This window comes from Hemibagrus wyckioides, linkage group LG02, assembly GCF_019097595.1.
Source record: "Hemibagrus wyckioides isolate EC202008001 linkage group LG02, SWU_Hwy_1.0, whole genome shotgun sequence".
In the NCBI taxonomy this organism is placed as follows: Eukaryota; Metazoa; Chordata; class Actinopteri; order Siluriformes; family Bagridae; genus Hemibagrus; species Hemibagrus wyckioides.
In genome coordinates, this window is record NC_080711.1 from 7264160 (window position 1) to 7283408 (window position 19249).

At 39.2% G+C, this 19249-nt stretch overlaps 1 protein-coding gene across 2 annotated transcripts; it reads right to left on the reverse strand.

Moving 5' to 3' along the window:
• Window positions 1–380: 380 nt before the first annotated feature.
• Window positions 381–15897, reverse strand: slc6a16a (solute carrier family 6 member 16a). 2 transcript variants are annotated; one of them, XM_058404259.1, is made up of 12 exons: window positions 15632–15897; window positions 8980–9211; window positions 8738–8895; window positions 7843–7969; window positions 7086–7261; window positions 6671–6781; window positions 4534–4775; window positions 4259–4439; window positions 3296–3497; window positions 3057–3216; window positions 2230–2392; window positions 381–1655 (listed from the first exon to the last, which is right to left on the reverse strand). In XM_058404259.1, the coding sequence occupies exons 2-12, from the start codon at window positions 9209–9211 to the stop codon at window positions 1332–1334; spliced, it is 2076 nt and encodes a 691-aa protein (XP_058260242.1). In that variant the 5' UTR covers window positions 15632–15897; the 3' UTR covers window positions 381–1331. The 2 variants fall into 2 exon arrangements, with proteins under 2 accessions (XP_058260242.1, XP_058260243.1); XM_058404260.1 differs by lacking the exon at window positions 15632–15897 and adding an exon at window positions 15261–15567.
• Between the last annotated feature and the right edge of the window lie 3352 nt (window positions 15898–19249).

Below are 19249 nucleotides of genomic sequence, written 5' to 3' on the forward strand. Positions count from 1 at the left end.
CTAAATGAACACAAATCCCCAAATCCACGCCTCAAAATCTAGTGGAAAGGCTTCTAGTGGAAAGGCTAGAAGAGTGAAAGTTATTCTAACGGCAAAAAAAGGGACCAAAATCTGGACGCCAACCGTTGGAACACTTTCTACAGCTTGCAAGTATTTATATATGTCACATAAACATGGAGAATATATTTCAAGACTAGATGTTTACATTATTTCAGGCCCGGAAATTCACTCAGGTGTTTGTGTTTATTAGGTCGATATTTTTTAAACTATTGTAAAGTTTGCAAGTTTGCATATAGGTTTGCACAAATTTGTTGAACCACTTTATGATAAATAAAGTGGAAAAATAAGACTAAGACTTTACAACTTATATGTACATTTTATTTGTCATATACAAGATAGTGTGACTTTCAAATAACAAAAAAAACACAACCTGAAGCATATCCCAAGGAACTCTGAGCACAAGAAACCTGCAGAATTCAGCTTTCCTCCTAACTGTCTTGTAAAAGAGTTCATTGAAACCTTTTTAGCACAATTCACGCTAAACGCTAGCGACATCTTGTGGTCAAAAGTAGAACTACCAGCGCAGACACTGCAGCAGTGTATCAGGTGCTTGGTTTTGAGCTTCCGGCTATCAAATCTTTGCATTCCAGTGCTTTGAAAAAGAGAAGTATAGCAATGTTATTATTTTTTTTAAATAAAAACACTAACAATATCCCTGTATAAAGAAAAACAATGTCCTTATAGAATACTTCTATGTAAGAATACATCTATATACAATAAATCTGTAGATAAACACAAACTAGTATATTTAACCCAGCCCAAGTTCATCACATGTTAGCTCACAGACACAGACTGTGAAAGGTTAGAGATTAATTTTAACTAGATATATCTTTTTTCGCTAGTAATTCAGTAACATATCGGTCACTAATGTACTCCGCATCTATACACTATTTCCTTGAACAATACTTAAAAAGTGTGTCGGAGTTTGCGTTTGTTTTGAATCAGTTTCTATTGCAGTCATGTACTTTTCGGACATCTGTGCTGATGTCTTTACGGCAGAATCAACGAGGTCACTAATATAGCGTATAAATTATTGCTTTTGTGACACACAGCTCAGTGTTTCAGTATCGACGGTGCCATCCTGACACACAACTCCAGTTTGGTTTCTAAAAAACATAAAAATGCATAAAAAGGACTGTGTTGATCCTCTTCCAGATTTAAGATTATATTCTATTTCTCCGCATGCCTGATCTTTAAAATGACACTGTCAGCGTTGTCACTTCTCCACTATGCTATTTAAACTGTCTTTGTTTTTTCCTTGTCTGTCTTTATTATAGTTCTGTGTCATCCTCCTCTTCTTCCTGTTGTGAGAGAAGCCTGTAATGCTCTGAAGCCCCGGGCAGGAAGACACTTCGGGGTCGGCTGCCGTCTTCATCCGGAGCACTGTGATGGTTGTTGAGTTCAGGTTCGTTGGTACTACATTTGGAGTATTGCTCTCTGTGATGCTCAGCTCCTCCTTCTGCCTGTGATTGTTCTTGTTTATGGGTGAGGAGGGAATGGATGTAGACGGCAGGCACTGGTAAAGAGGCGGTGATGATGAGCAACGCGAGCATCACCAAGGCCCAACCCGGGTATCCCAGACTGCTCTCAGAGCCCTTTGAGAAAGTAAGTGAGAAACTAAATCACTTGATATTCAAGCACAGCATTTTAAGATGAAAATTTAAACAAAGTCCCAATTTTGAACAAGACATAAATCCTTAATGGATAATTTAGACCAAATATTCAGTTAGAATATCCCAAAATATCCCACTGACAGTTTCTGGGAGGTTACAGGATGCTTCAAGCCACTAACTTTAGTAGTTATAGACTACAGAGTGCTTTTCATCTAGCTTGCATGTTGTATGTGACTATAAAATATCTTAAATATCCTGAAGTGGATTGACCAATCAGATTTAAAGAATCTAAATATATCAGGTGTGTTTATAAATGTAATTTCATGTAGACAATCTTTCCAAATATAAGTCACAAACAAGACCAAAGAGGGGCTCTGTGTCTCAGTTGTTAAGTTTATAAACTCGTAGATATAAACCTGTATATCTATTTTGTCAAAAGTGGTTCTCAGTTATGAAAAACATAGGCATGAATCGTCACTTCTGTTTATTGATCTCTTCAGCCCTGGTCATTCTGTAGAGTGACGGTCATTACATGAAGCTTGCGGTGTGCTTTTACCGTGTTGTGGTTCCACGCTGTGTAAGTGGGCCACTTGAAGAACATCCGCAGCAGACTAGCAGCCAGCAGACCCACCATAGCCAGCAGACACACATACTTCCACATGTACTTATAGATGGCTGGAGGACGCCATTTCAACATCACCTCCACGTCGTCCAGAAACCTGACACCAGACAGAACAAAGTAATGAACGATACGAAGAAACATGTGACCTGTGCCAGAATTAATACGCATCTCGAGTGTATATGAGATTACTATGGCAAGAATTCAGACACACATGGAACTCACTGAACCCTTTCATGCGTAAATTATTTACACACGTATCCAGATTCCTTAAAGTGATATGTATAATAAATGAAATTTGGTTAAATAAAATGACCTGAAATATTGTAAATTAAATTAAACCTGGTTAAATGAAATGAAATAAAATTTGGTTGGATAAAATGAACGGGAAAGTATGTAAATTAAATGAAATCTGGTTAAATAAAATGAACTGAAATTTCGGTAAATTAAATCTGTTTTGAATTAAATGAAATTTGGTTAAATAAAATTAAATAAAATTTGGTTAAATGAATGAAATTTGGTTAAATTAAATTTAGATAAATGAATGAAATTTGGTTAAATGAATGAAATTTATTTAAATAAAATGTGGTTAAGTGAAAAATTTAATGTGGTTAAATGAAACGAAATAAAACCGGAATAGTATAAGTGTTTAGAATAACTGCATAGGTAATACTGATGTTCATGTCTGTCTGAAATAAGGCATATGCTACTGACATATTGGATTAAAATGAGGTTGAAAGCATGCGGTTTAGAACTAGTCTCACCGATCAGCACCATAGACCCAAGCCACGCTGATCGTCTCAAAGATGACAACGATCATGAGTGGTAAAGTAGCAGAATAATCATCGAACATGGTGACAAAGTAATTCCCGCTGCGCTGAGTGAAGAGCAGACCAATCAGGAAGCCCAGGATACAGCTGATCACTGAAATCCAGAAAGGTCATCAATATCATGTCTGTGCAACACAGAAATCTTTGTATGCCTATATGGTGTGTGTGTGTACCGGTGAGCAGTGTCCTGTGGCGGCCCAGCAGTTTAAAGTTGTCCATGAGTGGTGTGAGGATGCCCTGCATGGTGCCGAACATGGTGGACAGACCCAGGTTCAGGAGCATGAGGAAGAACAACGCTGACCAGAACGGGCTCGCCGGAAAGAGTGCCATGGCCTCGGTGAAGGCTATAAATGCCAAACCAGTCCCTTCCACTCCCTGAGCAAGACAAAATTTAGTGTTTAGTGCAAAGGTGAAAGCCAGCTATTATATGCTATTATAGCACAGCTTTTGTTGAATTGTCAGAAAATCCATCTATCCATCTTTTGTACCACTTCACAGGCAGCCTAGAGAATATCTCAGGAACATTCTGGATGAAGCCAGTAAGCCTAGAACATGTCTTTGGACTGGGGGAGGAAACCAAGAGTGCCTAGTGGAAACCCCTGAGGCATGGTGGAGAACATGAAATCATGGTGGAGGTGGAACTCAAACCCCTATCCCTAGAAGTACAAGGCTAACATGCTAACCACTAAGCCTTGTCAGAAGATATTGAGCAATTTCCTATAACATTATATTACGTTAAAGAAAGTGCTATATCTACAGCTGAATATAATAAATACAATTTAATGTTATCTCAACAAATGAACAATCCTATTATTGCTGGGATATAAAAGGGATATGGGACATGCTGTAATGTAACCACAACATATAACATCTTGTTTCTCCATAACTCTAGACATATTATAACTAAGTAACTAACTATCTAAAAAACATATAATAAATCATATAGAGATCAATTATGGCAGGATTTATGTTTGGTTCAAAGCTGAAACGTGGACTTCCTGAAAGCTTTGTGTTAGGCGACACTAAGTAAAGAACAGGACACGATGATGTTAAGTGAGTGATGAGTTGAAGTCAGCGAGGACTCGGTCATTAACAGCGTTCTGTAGGATCTTAAAAATCTGACTGCAGACACAAACCTTGTTCATTTCTCTCTCCAGGTTACAATCGGTGATATTTGAGCCTGGCACGCTCCCATAATGCTTGAACCACTCCTGGTAATCCTTCAGTTCAACAGATCTTGGGTCGGACATATTGAACCACGGCCACCAGTGCTGAGCTGTGCCTGAAGCTGCCATCTCTGACAACTTACTCACATTCCTGGAAAGATAAGAAAACCGGGACACAAATTTAGGCTGAATCAAGATTGACGTAATCAACTGTATAAATAAATACACACTGCTTGCGCACTTACTCCACGACACACTCCAGGGCAATGTTCTTGGCTCGGAAGCCAAGCACCGCAAAGACGACCAGCGAGGCCAGCACTGAGGTCATGAAGTTGATACAGGAAACCATGAGGGCGTCCCGGTGGCAGTTGTTGTTGATCGGGTTGTAGGAGGAGTACGCAATCACGGATCCGTAGCCCAAACCGAGGGCAAAGAAAACCTGAGTGGCAGCCTGCCGCCAGACCTGCACCTCACCCCAGATCTCTAACTGAGACAAACACAGAGAATTAGCTGTGGTGGTTAAATATGATACAAGAAATACAAAGTCTGGGGATCTGAGAATTTCCTGAATCTTAGAACGCTTCGAATGGTACAAACATACAACGTTATTCCTTTTCACATTGCACTTAACCCTTCTGTTCTAATCCCTGTGTTAACCCTACACTGTGGTTCCAAAGGTTCTAAACTAAACACATGCCTCATTTCACATACTTTATACAGTCACAGAAACGCAGCTAGTTTTGCGTAAACAGTGGTCGCAGCGTATGAGGGGAAAAATAATGTTTAATTTTCTTGCATTAGTGCATCTCAGGAGGCTTAAAACTAACCAAGGAGTATTTACGTTGTGACAATTTTTCTCTCACTGATGCAAAAGTGTGAGACGAGCCGTTATTTAAAATTGGTTCACGCTGTATTTATCCAGTCATGTTGTTGACACGTCAAATATGCAAAAAAGAAGGTAAGCCCAGAATTTATAAATATACAGTGTCAAACATCAGATGATGAACAGCAAGGATTAATTGTTAAACTGGGGTAAAGAACGAGCGGTGTGAAACATGAAACAAGATAACCCAGGATTCAGTTTACAGAAACGCTTTTATTATGTTTCAAAATCTGCTTGTTTTTAATCCCATGCCTGTCCTCTCCTACAATTATGCTTTTCAATAAATCTCCATTAACATACGAATAAAGGAGTCGATAAACACTGCAAGCAAAGTTTTCATGTTTACAAACCCAAGGAAAAACCTAATTATTCTCAATTGCTGCACTTAAAGTATTCGTTTAGGCTATTTCAAGCCAGGAGTGGTCAGACTGGACGTAAATATACCTGAGTGGAAAAGTACACATGACTGCCAAACCAGGAGATGATAATATTAGCCTAAAAGTAAAAGTGTACTTTGCTGACTAATACGAGAAAGATTTTTTTAAGAATGTAGCAAACAGTTGATTAGGCCACACATCTCTCTCGGATTTTTCACCTTAATGATGGCTTGCATCTCTGGCAGTGACAGCTCTTGATATTGAGAGTTAAGAGAAACAGATTACAAATACAAATGTCACACTTGAATTCGACTCAAAACGTTCTATCTGCTATATTAAAGAGAATGGAGTGTTTCTTATTTCACATTCAGAGCTTGAAACTGGTGTAATTATGAGTGAAGGACACACACATGGCCATGGAGCAGCTGATTGTCCAGTTACATTTGGTCCCTTAAATATGAGGGACCCCATTAGAAAAAGTTCAGTAATTCCTACACTGTTTACCTTGATTCAGATGTAAATACACCCTAGTTAAAGCTTATATTATATGGTTAATGAAAGTCCATATCCTGTTGTTGTTGTTCTTTCGGTCCACATGCTTCGATTTGGCACAGGTTTTACGCTGCCCTTCCTGACGCAACCCTCCCATTTTATCCAGACTTGGGACCGGCACTGAGAGTTAACTCTTCAGTGGCTGGGTTAGCTCCCTGCCCAGGAATCAAACCCGGGCCACGTCAATGAGAGCGCAGGATTCTGCCACTGTGCCACCAGGAGCCTTTAATGAAAGTCCATATATGGCATTTGATTTCACCTCTAATATACAGCTGTATACAACTGCAATGATGTTGTTGTTGGTTAGCTGCTCCTCGTCACCACAATGGATCACCTGATCTGCATATTTGATTCTGGCACAAGTTTTACGCCGGATGCCCTTCCTGACGCAACCCTCCCATTTTATCTGGGCTTGGGACCAACAATGAGAGTTAACCCCTCAATGGCTGGGGTGGTTCCCTGCCTGGGAGCGTGGGATCCTACGTTGTCTGTAAATTGATAGCCCTACTATTAATAATCGAGGCTAAACCAGAGTGTTAATTGTCTCTTGGTTGTTTAATCTTTACTCACTTTCGGAAAGAACATGTAGGTGAGTCCTTCGATGGCTCCATCCAGCATCAGCCCTCTGATGAGAAAGCAGAATAGCACCGCATACGGAAAAATAGAGGAGAAGTACATCACCTGGAAGTGGAAAAGACGAGAGCGGGATTAATACCGAGGAACTTTTTAGATCTAAATATTTCATTGGTCCTATGTTGAGGTGGAAATATGTATAACCTGAGGGCAGTGGTTTAAGGGTTTAGTAATCTCTCGCTGCCAGTGATTAATCAGTGTGAGTGTGTACATCTGTACTAGAACGCTAGCACATTAAAAATATTGACACTAGATATCCCAAGGGCACAGGTGTGACGATTTACATGTGACAACTTCAAACAAATGAGTATGTTTGTGTTTGCGCTTGGGTTGCCGTGTTAACGGTATGTACCTTGGCTGACGACTTGATGCCCTTGATCATGGCGAGACAGACTATAACCCACGCTGCAAGCAGGCAACCGGTTATGACAGGATTAAACTCTCCAGATTGATCAATTGAGTCGGAGATATCAAGAGCCTTACGGAACCAGAAATATGAGGTGGGAGAGCTGAGAGCACACTCCTTCACTGAGAGAGAGAGAGAGAGAGAGAGAGAGAGTGTGTCACTAACAAAATAGCTTATTTGACCAGAGGTTATATATAACCTGACTTAAGGGTTAAACACACTCAGTGTTTTATTTTATTGATTTTGCATTTTTATAATGTTAGATTAGACGTTCCTTGTGTGTGCAAACCCGACTAGAATGTTCCAGCAAGATTTGAGGTTACACAGCTTTTTCCACCATGCCATGCAATGGAATAAATGGGAGTAGACTTTTGTATTTTTTGGTCACCTCTTTATTAACAAAAAGACACCAGCGATGGGAAACAAGGCAAGCTATGCGCTATAAGTGCAACATATAACAGACAGAGCTCTCCTTTCAACACCAAGCATTTTCAAGAGACTAAAAAAACGTTTGCATGTCTGCATGCCATCACTGGTCATGTAATATAGCATGCAGTCAGGCACAGAGTGATGGCTGTTTCAACACCAATATGTAAAGGCAGCATGGGAACAAAATATAGAAGAAGAACAAGTGTGTGTGTGTGTGTGTGTGTGTGTGTATGTGTGTGACTGAAGTTTAGTTTTAGCTTGTGCTAAATTGTACCTGTCTGGTTAGTGCCATGTTCTATGGGACACTGCTGCCATGGTAATGGGTACTGGAAAGAACTTCCCAAGTAAAACAGAGCCCAGGCAATGATCACGTTGTAGTACAGAGCCATGAAGAAACAAACCTGAGAGAGAGAGAGAGAGAGAGAGAGAGAACAGCAGGAGATTGCATAATAGTATGAGAAAGTGTTATTTGGGTGTTTTTTTCTATAAAAGAGATCCACTATGCACCAGTAAGTACACTATCACTTTCTCTCTCTCTCTCTTTCACACACACACACACACACACACACACAGCAACAAATATGACTGGCAACTTTAGAAATGCTGCTCTCAAGTTACCTATGAGACACACAAACACACACACACACACATACACACACACACACACACACACAGACACACACACACACCTCATTTTAGCAAGCTCATTAGCTAGGACTAATGTGCCATAATAAAAACCATCAATACTCAAAAACATTTCAATATTGCACAATTGCAAAACCATGATATAACTGATATAACTGTAAATCAGTTTGTAACCTGATATTGGAAATGTGCTTATTTAACCTATATGTCTTCTGCTATGACATTAAAGGTACAGTTAGTGATTTTAAATATTATATATTTTAATAAGTAAGGCTAATAGGTTATGGCACAGTGCAGTAGCGGCTCACAAAAATGATCAAAACACTTTTTTTGAACATTTTTGTTCTGGTATATTTTGTTTCAAACCTCAATAAGGTGTTCTAAAAATGTTTTAAACTTGTAATCTCAGACAAATCACAAATACCAACAATGTCAATTCCTTCATTTCAGAAAGCTCAGTTCATCTATTTTCTTTCTGTAGTATCTGTGCGCCCATGTAGACCTGTATCCTGCGTATGTATTACCACACAGCTGGAGTATCCGATGCCGGCGAGCCGTGGTGAGATGTGTTTCCAGACACCGATGCTGCCCTGTCGGATATTCTGTCCCGCAGCCAGCTCCATGAAAAACAGAGGAACTCCAATCAACAGCAGCAGCATCACATACAGCAACAAGAACGATCCTGCAAACAGAGAGCCAAGAGCAAGTCAGATTTTTCGGAACAAGTTATTAAAGTAACTACGGATTGGTCTGAAACCATATGCACCTCCTCCGTTCTGGTGACAGAGATACGGGAAGCGCCACACGTTGCCCAGCCCGACGCTGAAGCCCACCTGGGCGAGGACGTACTGTAGCTTACTGTCCCATGCAGGACGATCCTCCCCCTGCCCTACCTCTTCGTCAGGCCCCGCTCCTTCATCTGACACCAGAGTCATCGCTGATTGATTGTCGGCCATCCCAGGAACATCTTCATCCCTAGGCAACGGGGGCTTTTCCATCTAAATGAGAGTGGCACCATGAGTATTAAAGTTCTCTCGAGTGCAAATGTTAAATGTAAGTCTAGTTAAATGTCACCGATATAAGGGTGTGGAAAAGGAGGGCTAAACGGGTGTGGAAAAGATAATATTAGATTATCTGTAAGGAACAGCATGACGTTTTGACTCACTGATTATGGATTATGTAGTGTGAAATTGTATACGAGAGTGTGTTCAAATTCCCAAATGGTCTGATATGCCCTCAAGGTGCCTCCTTGTGCAAACATCTCCTCTGCTGAAGGTCCCTTATATGCTGCATATGGGAGCATTAAGTAAGGCAAGGCTCATACTTTCAGTCCCTGATGTTTCTGATCTCTGCTTTCCCTCCCAAAGATGGTTCATATGGAGAACATTGCTTTGATTGCTTTTTAAATAACGCAGAATCCCTCATTGCCTTCCTCCATCACCTCCATCCCAAGAACTGCTCAAAATACAAAACCATTCAATAATATATTTAGTGTACAATGGTCACAGTCATGGCCAGCACAGAATTCGTGTTTAGTTTTCACAGTCCCTTAGAACATTTAAAGGGTCACTGTGAACTGGACCAAAAGTTGAAGCTCAGCACTGATGTGTAGCTGACACATGTTCACTGGGGAAACACAGCAACAGTCTGCTGCCTGTTAGCAAATCATAGCATGTTTACGCTGAAAAGACCAAAAAAAAGGTTTAAAAGCGTTAGGGATTGTCAACTAGTAGGAAGCAGACCAAACTAAATACCTGGTTCTAGTTCAGTGACTCTACGTTTTCTAAACACAAAACAGCATGGCTTCTGTAGTAGATCTTCTGCTGCTCGTTCTCCAAACACATGCATTTATGTAAATTATTTAGCTCAAAGCAGCTTGTCGGACCGAGACTAGCTAGAATGCTAGGGACATTTGAATAGGGAGAGTCATCAAAGAAGGCTAAACTGTTTAAAAACAAGAAAGAAAGAAAGAAAGAAAGAAAGAAAGAAAGAAAGAAAGAAAGAAAGAAAGAAAGAAAGAAAGTTCAACAGAAAATAAAACAAGCACGCATGGTCTTAATTTAATAAACATCATAATTTATGAAGGTTTTATATTTAAAAGGTGACATCTTGTTAGTGAGTATATAATATCATCCAGCCCTAGGTTTAGCGTAATGTAATGTAAAGTAATATTTCTAAAAAGCTTGCTTTAAAATATCATAACAAAGGCTCTTTTCAACAGTTCAGATCCATAAAGAAACCACTTAGAATCAGAAAGTTGAAATCAAACTGAATCAAATGGGACTGAAGAGATTGACATTTCCTACACACTGCAATGTGTCAGAGTGGAAAAAAACCTGGCAGCGAGGTGGGGGGTGTGTCGCCGCGTCACGCCGAGGCGCTGGGGGATGGGGGTTTGAGTGAGGGTTACGGCACGCTAACTTGGCTGACTGACGGTAAGCTAATAATGGAAAGAACTGAAATAAAGGAAAGGAGGGAGAAGAGAGACGCTGGTGTGAGGTATGTCGGTAGGAATTTTTTTTTTTACCTTCACGTGAATGCCGTAAGAGTGGACAAGGTCATGTCTCTTGTAACTAAACACCAAGTCAGTTGCCGCCCTCTTGTCCTGATCCCACAATTTCCTAAACAGCTCTACTCCTGTCAACTGACCGGTTCAGAAAGGTCAGCAAGGAACGTGTACAGAAATTGTTCAGGAGCATATGCAGTAGTTATTAAAGAACATCATGACGCTCAGTCTAATGTTCCTTATATGACTCAGCTGACATTCCATCCTGACAGTGCTAACCTCTTTTTCTGGAACCCGAGCATGCAATGTCCTAAATCTCACTGGCAATCTTTCCTCTTTCCTTTTTTCCCCCCTCAACTTTCACACCATCTCTCCAAGTATTAAACGTGCATAGGTAAGAACAGTCTATAGTCAAAGGACCAGGGTGTCCAATCTAATCAAGAAAGAACCAACACCTGATACCACCTGTTAAATGAGTTAACCTTGGTTTTCTATGAAGCATGCTTTCTGATTGGTTGGAATGAACACCCACACCGTCCATTTTGGGATCAGATTGGACAACCTTGCTTTAGATGTCTGAATGACATCTGTCCATGTCGTGAAGTTCCATCTCCAGGACTTTCAGTGACTCATGTGAGTAGTGCCAATAAAATGACTGACACAAAGTGCATCCAATTACAAACAAGCATTCCAGACTACAAATTAGTTTCCCCAAAGTGTTTTCTCAGTGACTTTTGCTAAAGAACATGATTTAATCCATTATTTTTCCAGATTATTTTTTTTGCAAGTAAGGATATTGGAGTAAGTAAATTGGACCTGTAATTGTAGCCTCAAGAACTGGTCACATCAGGCAATAGGGGATAGCATCATTTTGTTGTAATGACAAAAATAAATTCATGTTGACTACCATTGAAGTAAGATGCGACCAACCTCAATAGCCCTGTGAAGGAACAATTTAACTGGAAATAAAAAAATTACTGGAAATTGCAATTAACTAAATTGTGGGCAGTGGTGGTCCAAGTTGTTAACGGTTGTTCAAAGGTCAGGATTCAAGACATCACTTTTGGTCCCCTGAGCAAGGCCCTTAACCCTCTCTGCTCCAGGGGCACTGCATCATGACTGACCCTATGCGCTGACCCCAACCTCTAAAGTTGGAATATGTGAAGAAAGAATTTCACCGTGCTGTGACATATATGTTACAAAAATAAAAGCTTCTTCTTCTGGACATTGTTGTGGACCTTAGGAAGGAGTACTGGGTATGAGATGGGGATACACCCTTGATGGGACACCAGTTCATTGTAAAGCACAGTGCACACACATTAACAGTCCATCAGCTGACACGTTTATGGGAAACTCAGAGGAAACCCGTGTCACAGAGTGAACTTCATACAGGCATTTACTGAGCTCAGGGTCAAAGTGGTGATCCTGTGAGGTGGTAATGCTCACTGCTGTACCGCCATTCCACAAGAAGCTACAATTAACTCCATTAATTCTATCAAAAAAATTAATCTAAGCAGCTGCATACTGAATAAAAGCAAACAAAAACCAATCTCTAACAACTTTCACTTGTTATACGTAGAAGCTGATGTCCATAAAACAACTTTTTCATTTTTCTAACTTGGCTGTCAGGTCAGATTAAAATCATCATCAGTGCTAGATGTTTTATTACGTGGAATTGGCCCTGGGGCTAAAGACTCACACTGCCAAATGGAGTTTGTCTGAACTCCGAGGTATTGTTCTCATCTAGGGGAAGTGACACTTCATTTAACATTTAAACATATTGATTATATCCGTTGCTTGTCTGCATAGACAAAAAAACCCTCAAAATCTGTACGTGACGTCAATCAATTAAAAATAAAGAGGACAATAAGAATAGAGGATAACTAAATCCGTTTCACAGGAAACAATGGGATATGTGTTCAGTCAGATTTAAGTGAAAAAATATTTTGTTAAAAAGAAAATGTCATTTCACTGCTTACAATAAATTTCATTTAAACAAATATCTAGTTTGAGTTATGAACCTGAACAATTACCTAATCAGCCAATCATGTGGCAGCAGCATATGAGCTTCAGTTAATATTCACTTTAAACATCAAAATAGGACAAAAATGGTATCTAAAAGAAACCAGAGGAGAACATCCAGACTGTTTTGAACCGGTTTGAAAGGAACCATTTTACTCAAATAACTACTCTTTACAACCGTGCAGAGTTGAAAAGCATCTATAGAATTCACAAGACACTGAATTTTCCAATTCCTTCTGTCAACCTCGAACAGGAATTGTAATTTAAAGCGGTTGAACTCCAATACTATAGTTAATACCTAGACATATGATTGGGATTTAAGCCAGCTCAGAAATCCTGATTCTAAAGACGTTCTAAAGTGCAGAAAACAAAGAGCTATTCATCAGCATACATAGTAGACTTAAACGTATATAGTTACTGTGGCCACCTTCAAAAATAGCATACAAGATGACTCCGTATATAGAATTATTTACAGTTAATTTCTAAAGAGTCTGTCCAGAATTGTATTTTTGGTATTCAGAGTATTGTTGTCACCGTATTGTGCTTTATTTTTTAGAAAAACTACTTAACTTGGAGAAATTGCACATCATTATTCTTTTAAAACACAACTAGTAAAGACACATATGTCATTTGTTTTAAATGTTTTTACATGTACTGATGTCACATGACATGTCTTAACCCAAGATCTGCGAAAACTCTGCTGTAATTTTGAACAGCTGCAAAGCTGCTGTGAAAATTGTGGCGCTTGATTTTGTATTCATTTCTGCCGGCACAAAATCACGAAATCCTGAAGGAATTGTCTGTCAAAAGTCTTGAGACCTGTGTGTGCCGACTCCCAAATTTTGATTTGTGAATTTATGTAAGCTATGCTTTTAGATCTACGATCTCAGAAATGTCAAATGATCAAATTGTGGCATTGTTTTCTGTGCTGTTAAGAACAATAACATTTATCTTTAAACACAATATCATGACAATATCACACCACCTTTTGAAGGGGATTTTCTTTACTTTTTCCAGTTTGACAAGTTGTATGACATTTTAAACAGCATTCCTGATGAAGCTTTACATACTCTCAACAAGCTTCATGTGGAATATCGACCGAAAATCTTTTCCTAAAATTCCTAAATGCGTCTCTTAGATTCTCAATAAGAAACACTTGTTTCGAAGAAAAAAAATACATGCTTGTCAAAACTATTAAAACTGATGATGAAACTCATCCATGGACTTTAACGTCACTATTTCCATCTGTCTTAGTATCTAACTTCATCAACAAGCTTTTATCAATGTTCACTCCGGTGTGTGATATTAATATTTTGTCATCCAGGTAACAGAAACCTTGGAGAAGGCCATTTAAAATTATTGACACGTGTGTTTTATGGATGCAATATTTAAAAAGTCAACAAAGAAAAGGCTGGAATCATTCAATGCAAATCATTAAATGTAACGCAGCTTGATGGCTTTGGGATGCTGCAGATTTTCCGTCTGCATATGCGATTTGATAACACGTCAATCATTCACTTTTCAAACAATATTCTAATAATCTTAGAAAGAAACTGAACTCTTGCAGTGACCATGAATAGGGACAATTTATAGACATGGAAATAGTAGAATAGCCTAAAGAAAGAGCATACAGGAGTTATTGATGACCCTTGTTCTTATTAATGCTAACAAAAGTTTGTGTAATGGTTGTAACGTTTCTCAAGAATAATGCCTTTAACTTAAGTAATCTGTAAAGAAAAACATATATAAAATAATTCTTATTTAAAGACGGACACCTCTGAATGACTTCAATCACAAATAAGACTTCTACAATTATCCTCAAGTTCCTATGAAACAATAAAACAATATAAAAAGGAGTTCCTGAGGAACCTGGTCTGAATGGGAACCCTGCTGGTGTATAGGTTCAACAAAGAGGCTATAAAAAACTTTCCATATAGAACAAACAATTTGGAGGTGTGTGGAAACGTTTTAGGAAGAAAAGGTGCCTTTTTATCCCACATAAATGAAATTTGTTAAATTGCAAAATAAATTTACATGTCAACTATTTTTTTTAAATATCAAAATCAAATAATAATAATAATAATAATAATAATAATAATGTGATTGAACTGAAGAACCTGCCTCTAAATGGTAAGAGGCATATTTTGGTAAAGCAAATTACATTAATAATTGCATAAAATTATATATATATATATATATATATATATATATATATATATATATATATACCAAGGGTGAACTAGGCAAAGGTAGACAATAGCCATGGGCCTCCAATAAGCCAAGGGTCCCTACACATTTTTTTAGGGGGCCCTTGGCTATTAGGGGCCCCAAGGCTTCTGTCTTTCTTTGCCAAGTGCTAAGTCTGCCCCTGGGGTTAGGGAACTAACCAAAGAGCAATTTAGAATTGAAAAAATTCTGTAAAATTGAGCATTTTCCCTCCACGAACTTATTCAACGACAAAAACAATGTAAAATTCTGCCTTTATGACCAGACATTTCTGAAGTAATATAAAAGCTTACCCTTGGAGAACAAACCAAAAAGAACCTCTTCCTGGATCTAAAAGAGTCTCTTCTTCAAACTAAATGAATAAATAGTGGAAACTAGTCAGTGTTGGCAGATCGGTAATGTTGGAAACATACTGGGGATTTTTTAATAAACTGGAGTTTACGCTTCATCTGGCGCCTGGAGCTGCAAACCGAAACGTGGAAACGTGTTCAACTCTGGACAGGAAAAAGCGGAAAACTACTCGGGTTCAACTTCAAGCTTACAGAAATATACCACTAACTGCATAGTATCCTTACATGCTGTACACGTCTAACCCTCTACACGTAAACTTCTGACACCGGTGCATGGACAGAAGAAATGGAAATGTGTAAAATTGTAGAATTACCTCTTGAGAAGATCTTTGTGTGTGTTTAGGACGGGGGGGGGAGTGGAGGTGTTCTTCTCACTTGGTTTATTTTCTTCGCGCTTTCTTTCTCAGGTTCTCTCTCTGTGTTGCCTGAACACGCAGAAGTCACCGTTCAAGCCTCACCGCCACGTTTCTGTCGGGTTTTCTATCTAAACTAAGTAATAACTGCATTGTAGTGAAACCCAAGACCTTGTGCGCTTTACATACTGGCCGCTCATTGGAGCTCCAATAACGCGACCGCGTGCGCGTGTGTCCTGTCCACAGTCCCGCCTCCGGTATAAGCACCAGTACAGAGTTGCCTGGTCTACGAATTTAACCAGTCTTAGTCTACATTCAACGATTTATAGGCTTTAACGACGTCTGAGCATGCAAACATGCAAGCTATTAAATGCAGAAGGTATTTATACACATGTAGTATTTCATGTTGTGAATAAAGTATCTATCTATCTATCTATCTATCTATCTATCTATCTATCTATCTATCTATCTATCTATCTATCTATCTGTCTTTATCACTCTGTCTCTCTCATCGATATCTGTCTCTATCTCTCTTTTTATCTATCTATCTATCTATCTATCTATCTATCTATCTATCTATCTATCTATCTATCTATCTATCTATCTATCTATCTATCTATCTATCTTTATCACTCTGTCTCTCTCTTATCGATATCTATCTATCTATCTACCTATCTATCTATCTATCTATCTATCTATCTATCTATCTATCTATCTATCTATCTATCTATCTATCTATTACACAGGAATAAAGTCTCGAGCCCTTTTTTAAGTCTCTGTATATGAGCCACATACACTATATTGCCAAAAGTATTCGCTCACCTGCCTTGACTCGCATATGAACTTAAGTGACATCCCATTCCTAATCCATAGGGTTCAATATGATGTCGGTCCACCCTTTGCAGCTATAACAGCTTCAACTCTTCTGGGAAGGCTGTCCACAAGGTTTAGGAGTGTGTTTATGGGAATTTTTGACCATTCTTCCAGAAGCGCATTTGTGAGGTCACACACTGATGTTGGACGAGAAGGCCTGGCTCTCAGTCTCCGCTCTAATTCCCAAAGGTGTTCTATGGGGTTGAGGTCAGGACTCTGTGCAGGCCAGTCAAGTTCATCCACACCAGACTCTGTCATCCATGTCTTTATGGACCTTGCTTTGGTCACTGGTGTACAGTCATGTTGGAAGAGGAAGGGGCCAGCTCCAAACTGTTCCCACAAAGTTGGGAGCATGGAATTGTCCAAACTGTCTTGGTATGCTGAAGCATTCAGAGTTCCTTTCACTGGAACTAAGGGGCCAAGCCCAGCTCCTGAAAAACAACCCCACACCATAATCCCCCCTCCACCAAACTTTACACTTGGCACAATGCAGTCAGACAAGTACCGTTCTCCTGGCAACCGCCAAACCCAGACTCATCCATCAGATTGCCAGATGGAGAAGCGTGATTCGTCACTCCAGAGAACGCGTCTCCACTGCTCTAGAGTCCAGTGGCGGCGTGCTTTACACCACTGCATCCGACGCTTTGCATTGCACTTGGTGATGTATGGCTTGGATGCAGCTGCTCGGCCATGGAAACCCATTCCATGAAGCTCTCTGCGCACTGTTCTTGAGCTAATCTGAAGGCCACATGAAGTTTGGAGGTCTGTAGCGATGGACTCTGCAGAAAGTTGGCGACCTCTTTGCACTATGCGCCTCAGCATCCGCTGACCCCGCTCCGTCAGTTTACGTGACCTACCACTTCGTGGCTGAGTTGCTGTCGTTCCCAAACACTTCCACGTTCTTATAATACAGCTGACAGTTGACTGTGGAATATTTAGGAGCGAGGAAATTTCACGACTGGATTTGTTGCACAGGTGGCATCCTATCACAGTTCCACGCTGGAATTCACTGAGCTCCTGAGAGCGACCCATTCTTTCACAAATGTTTGTAAAAACAGTCTGCATGCCTAGGTGCTTGATTTTATACACCTGTGGCCATGGAAGTGATTGGAACACCTGATTCTGATTATTTGGATGGGTGAGCGAATACTTTTGGCAATATAGTGTATTTACAGTGAATATGTTTCATCATATATCATCTTCTGAAATTCAAGAGGTACTTGAAATCCACAGCTTTTGTCTTTGAAAGGCGTATAAGGCCAAACAAATTTCAGTTTTAGTACCTGATATGCACTTAAATGAAAGCAAATGTGTGCATTGAATGTGTACAAATCTGCACACACTCTCAGAAAGAAGCTGGGGTGGGGTACAATTTTGTACCTCTAGTTGTATCTTTATAACTTATTTTGGGAACATTATTGTACCCTAAGGACCTATTGTGTACCTTTAAAGGTACCATTATATTTTTTTGTTCCCCTAGGAACAAAACTGTACCTTCGTGGTACCCTTTTTTTCCTGACAGTGCATGTGCTATTGCATTTCCTTAAAAAAAAAGAGGAAAAGTATAATATAACAAACTCTGGGTCATTTTATTTACCTCACAAATTCTCCTTAACCTCTAAACGTAATGAAATAAAATAGTATAACACTGCAGCACTTTGTTAGAATAAATGGCTATGGTTATGTACATGTACTTATTGATACAAAATTATGACACCAAAGTAAATGGATTATTTTAGTTAATTTAAGAAAAAAAAAAATTTAATGAGAAATTTCATATCAGATAAGAAAAAATACTACTGCCATCATATGACCACATCTGAGCATCAGCTCTTGTCGTTCTCGGTCTTGGCTCAGACTCCACTGGCTTGAATTTGACACTACTAATATTTACAACATGATTATATGTATATTTCAAATACATTATCAATTTCTGCACTTGTATTATGGATGCTTCACATAATCAAAGGATAATAATAATAGTTAATAAAAACCTATTTAATAACGCATGGATAAATGTTTTTTTTTTATGGTTTCTGTAAGCTTTCTGTAAGAGACATTTATCTTTGGAAGGAGTCTCCAGTATAACCATCAGGAAGTTTTTGTGGTAACATGACAAGTTGTGTGGGTTTTTTGTCTTATTAACTTTTATCTAATTAACTATTAAATAATAAGAGATAAAATGATACTGGTGATGGAATGAACATGTATATCTGTTATAACATGAGTGAAAACTGGTATTAATTTGTCTAGAAGACATTCAACGACATTAAAGTTGACTCTAAATAGTTACAAATATGGCATAATACAGAAAATAAAAAACAAATGAACAAATTATAAATTGTTGTGGTATGAGGGGGAAAACATTTTTCTGGGTACATGTCACATTTGCAAAGATCTGGCAACCCTGGCTGAAGGCTTACAGAGGTCTACAGAGGGAACTTAACGGTATGGGACATCACCCGGAATGTGCAGCGTTCCCTCAAAACGTGGGGTCATTTTGTTTATAATGTAAAAGATGCCCATTTATGGAGCTTTGTGAATGTGTGAGTGTCGCTTTCACATGTAGTAACACAGCATGCGCTTCCCTTCCAGCATGTAGTCCCACTCTCCACGTTCACGTGCAGCTGAAAAAGCCTCTCGTGCAGCTGTTGCACCACGTGATACGCTTTAAACTTCTGCCACTCAGAGAATGACGTCACTAAG

What these genes read in the sequence shown, in the direction of transcription:
- slc6a16a (XM_058404259.1), bottom strand. Translation starts at nt 9,211, where the DNA reads ATGGAAAAGCCCCCGTTGCCTAGGGATGAAGATGTTCCTGGGATGGCC. An exon ending in GCCCTGGAGTGTGTCGTGGA is followed by an intron (nt 4,440 to 4,533) that starts GTAAGTGCGCAA and finishes TTATCTTTCCAG; the next exon opens with GAATGTGAGTAAGTTGTCAG. An exon ending in TGGGTCTATGGTGCTGATCG is followed by an intron (nt 2,393 to 3,056) that starts GTGAGACTAGTT and finishes GTCTGGTGTCAG; the next exon opens with GTTTCTGGACGACGTGGAGG.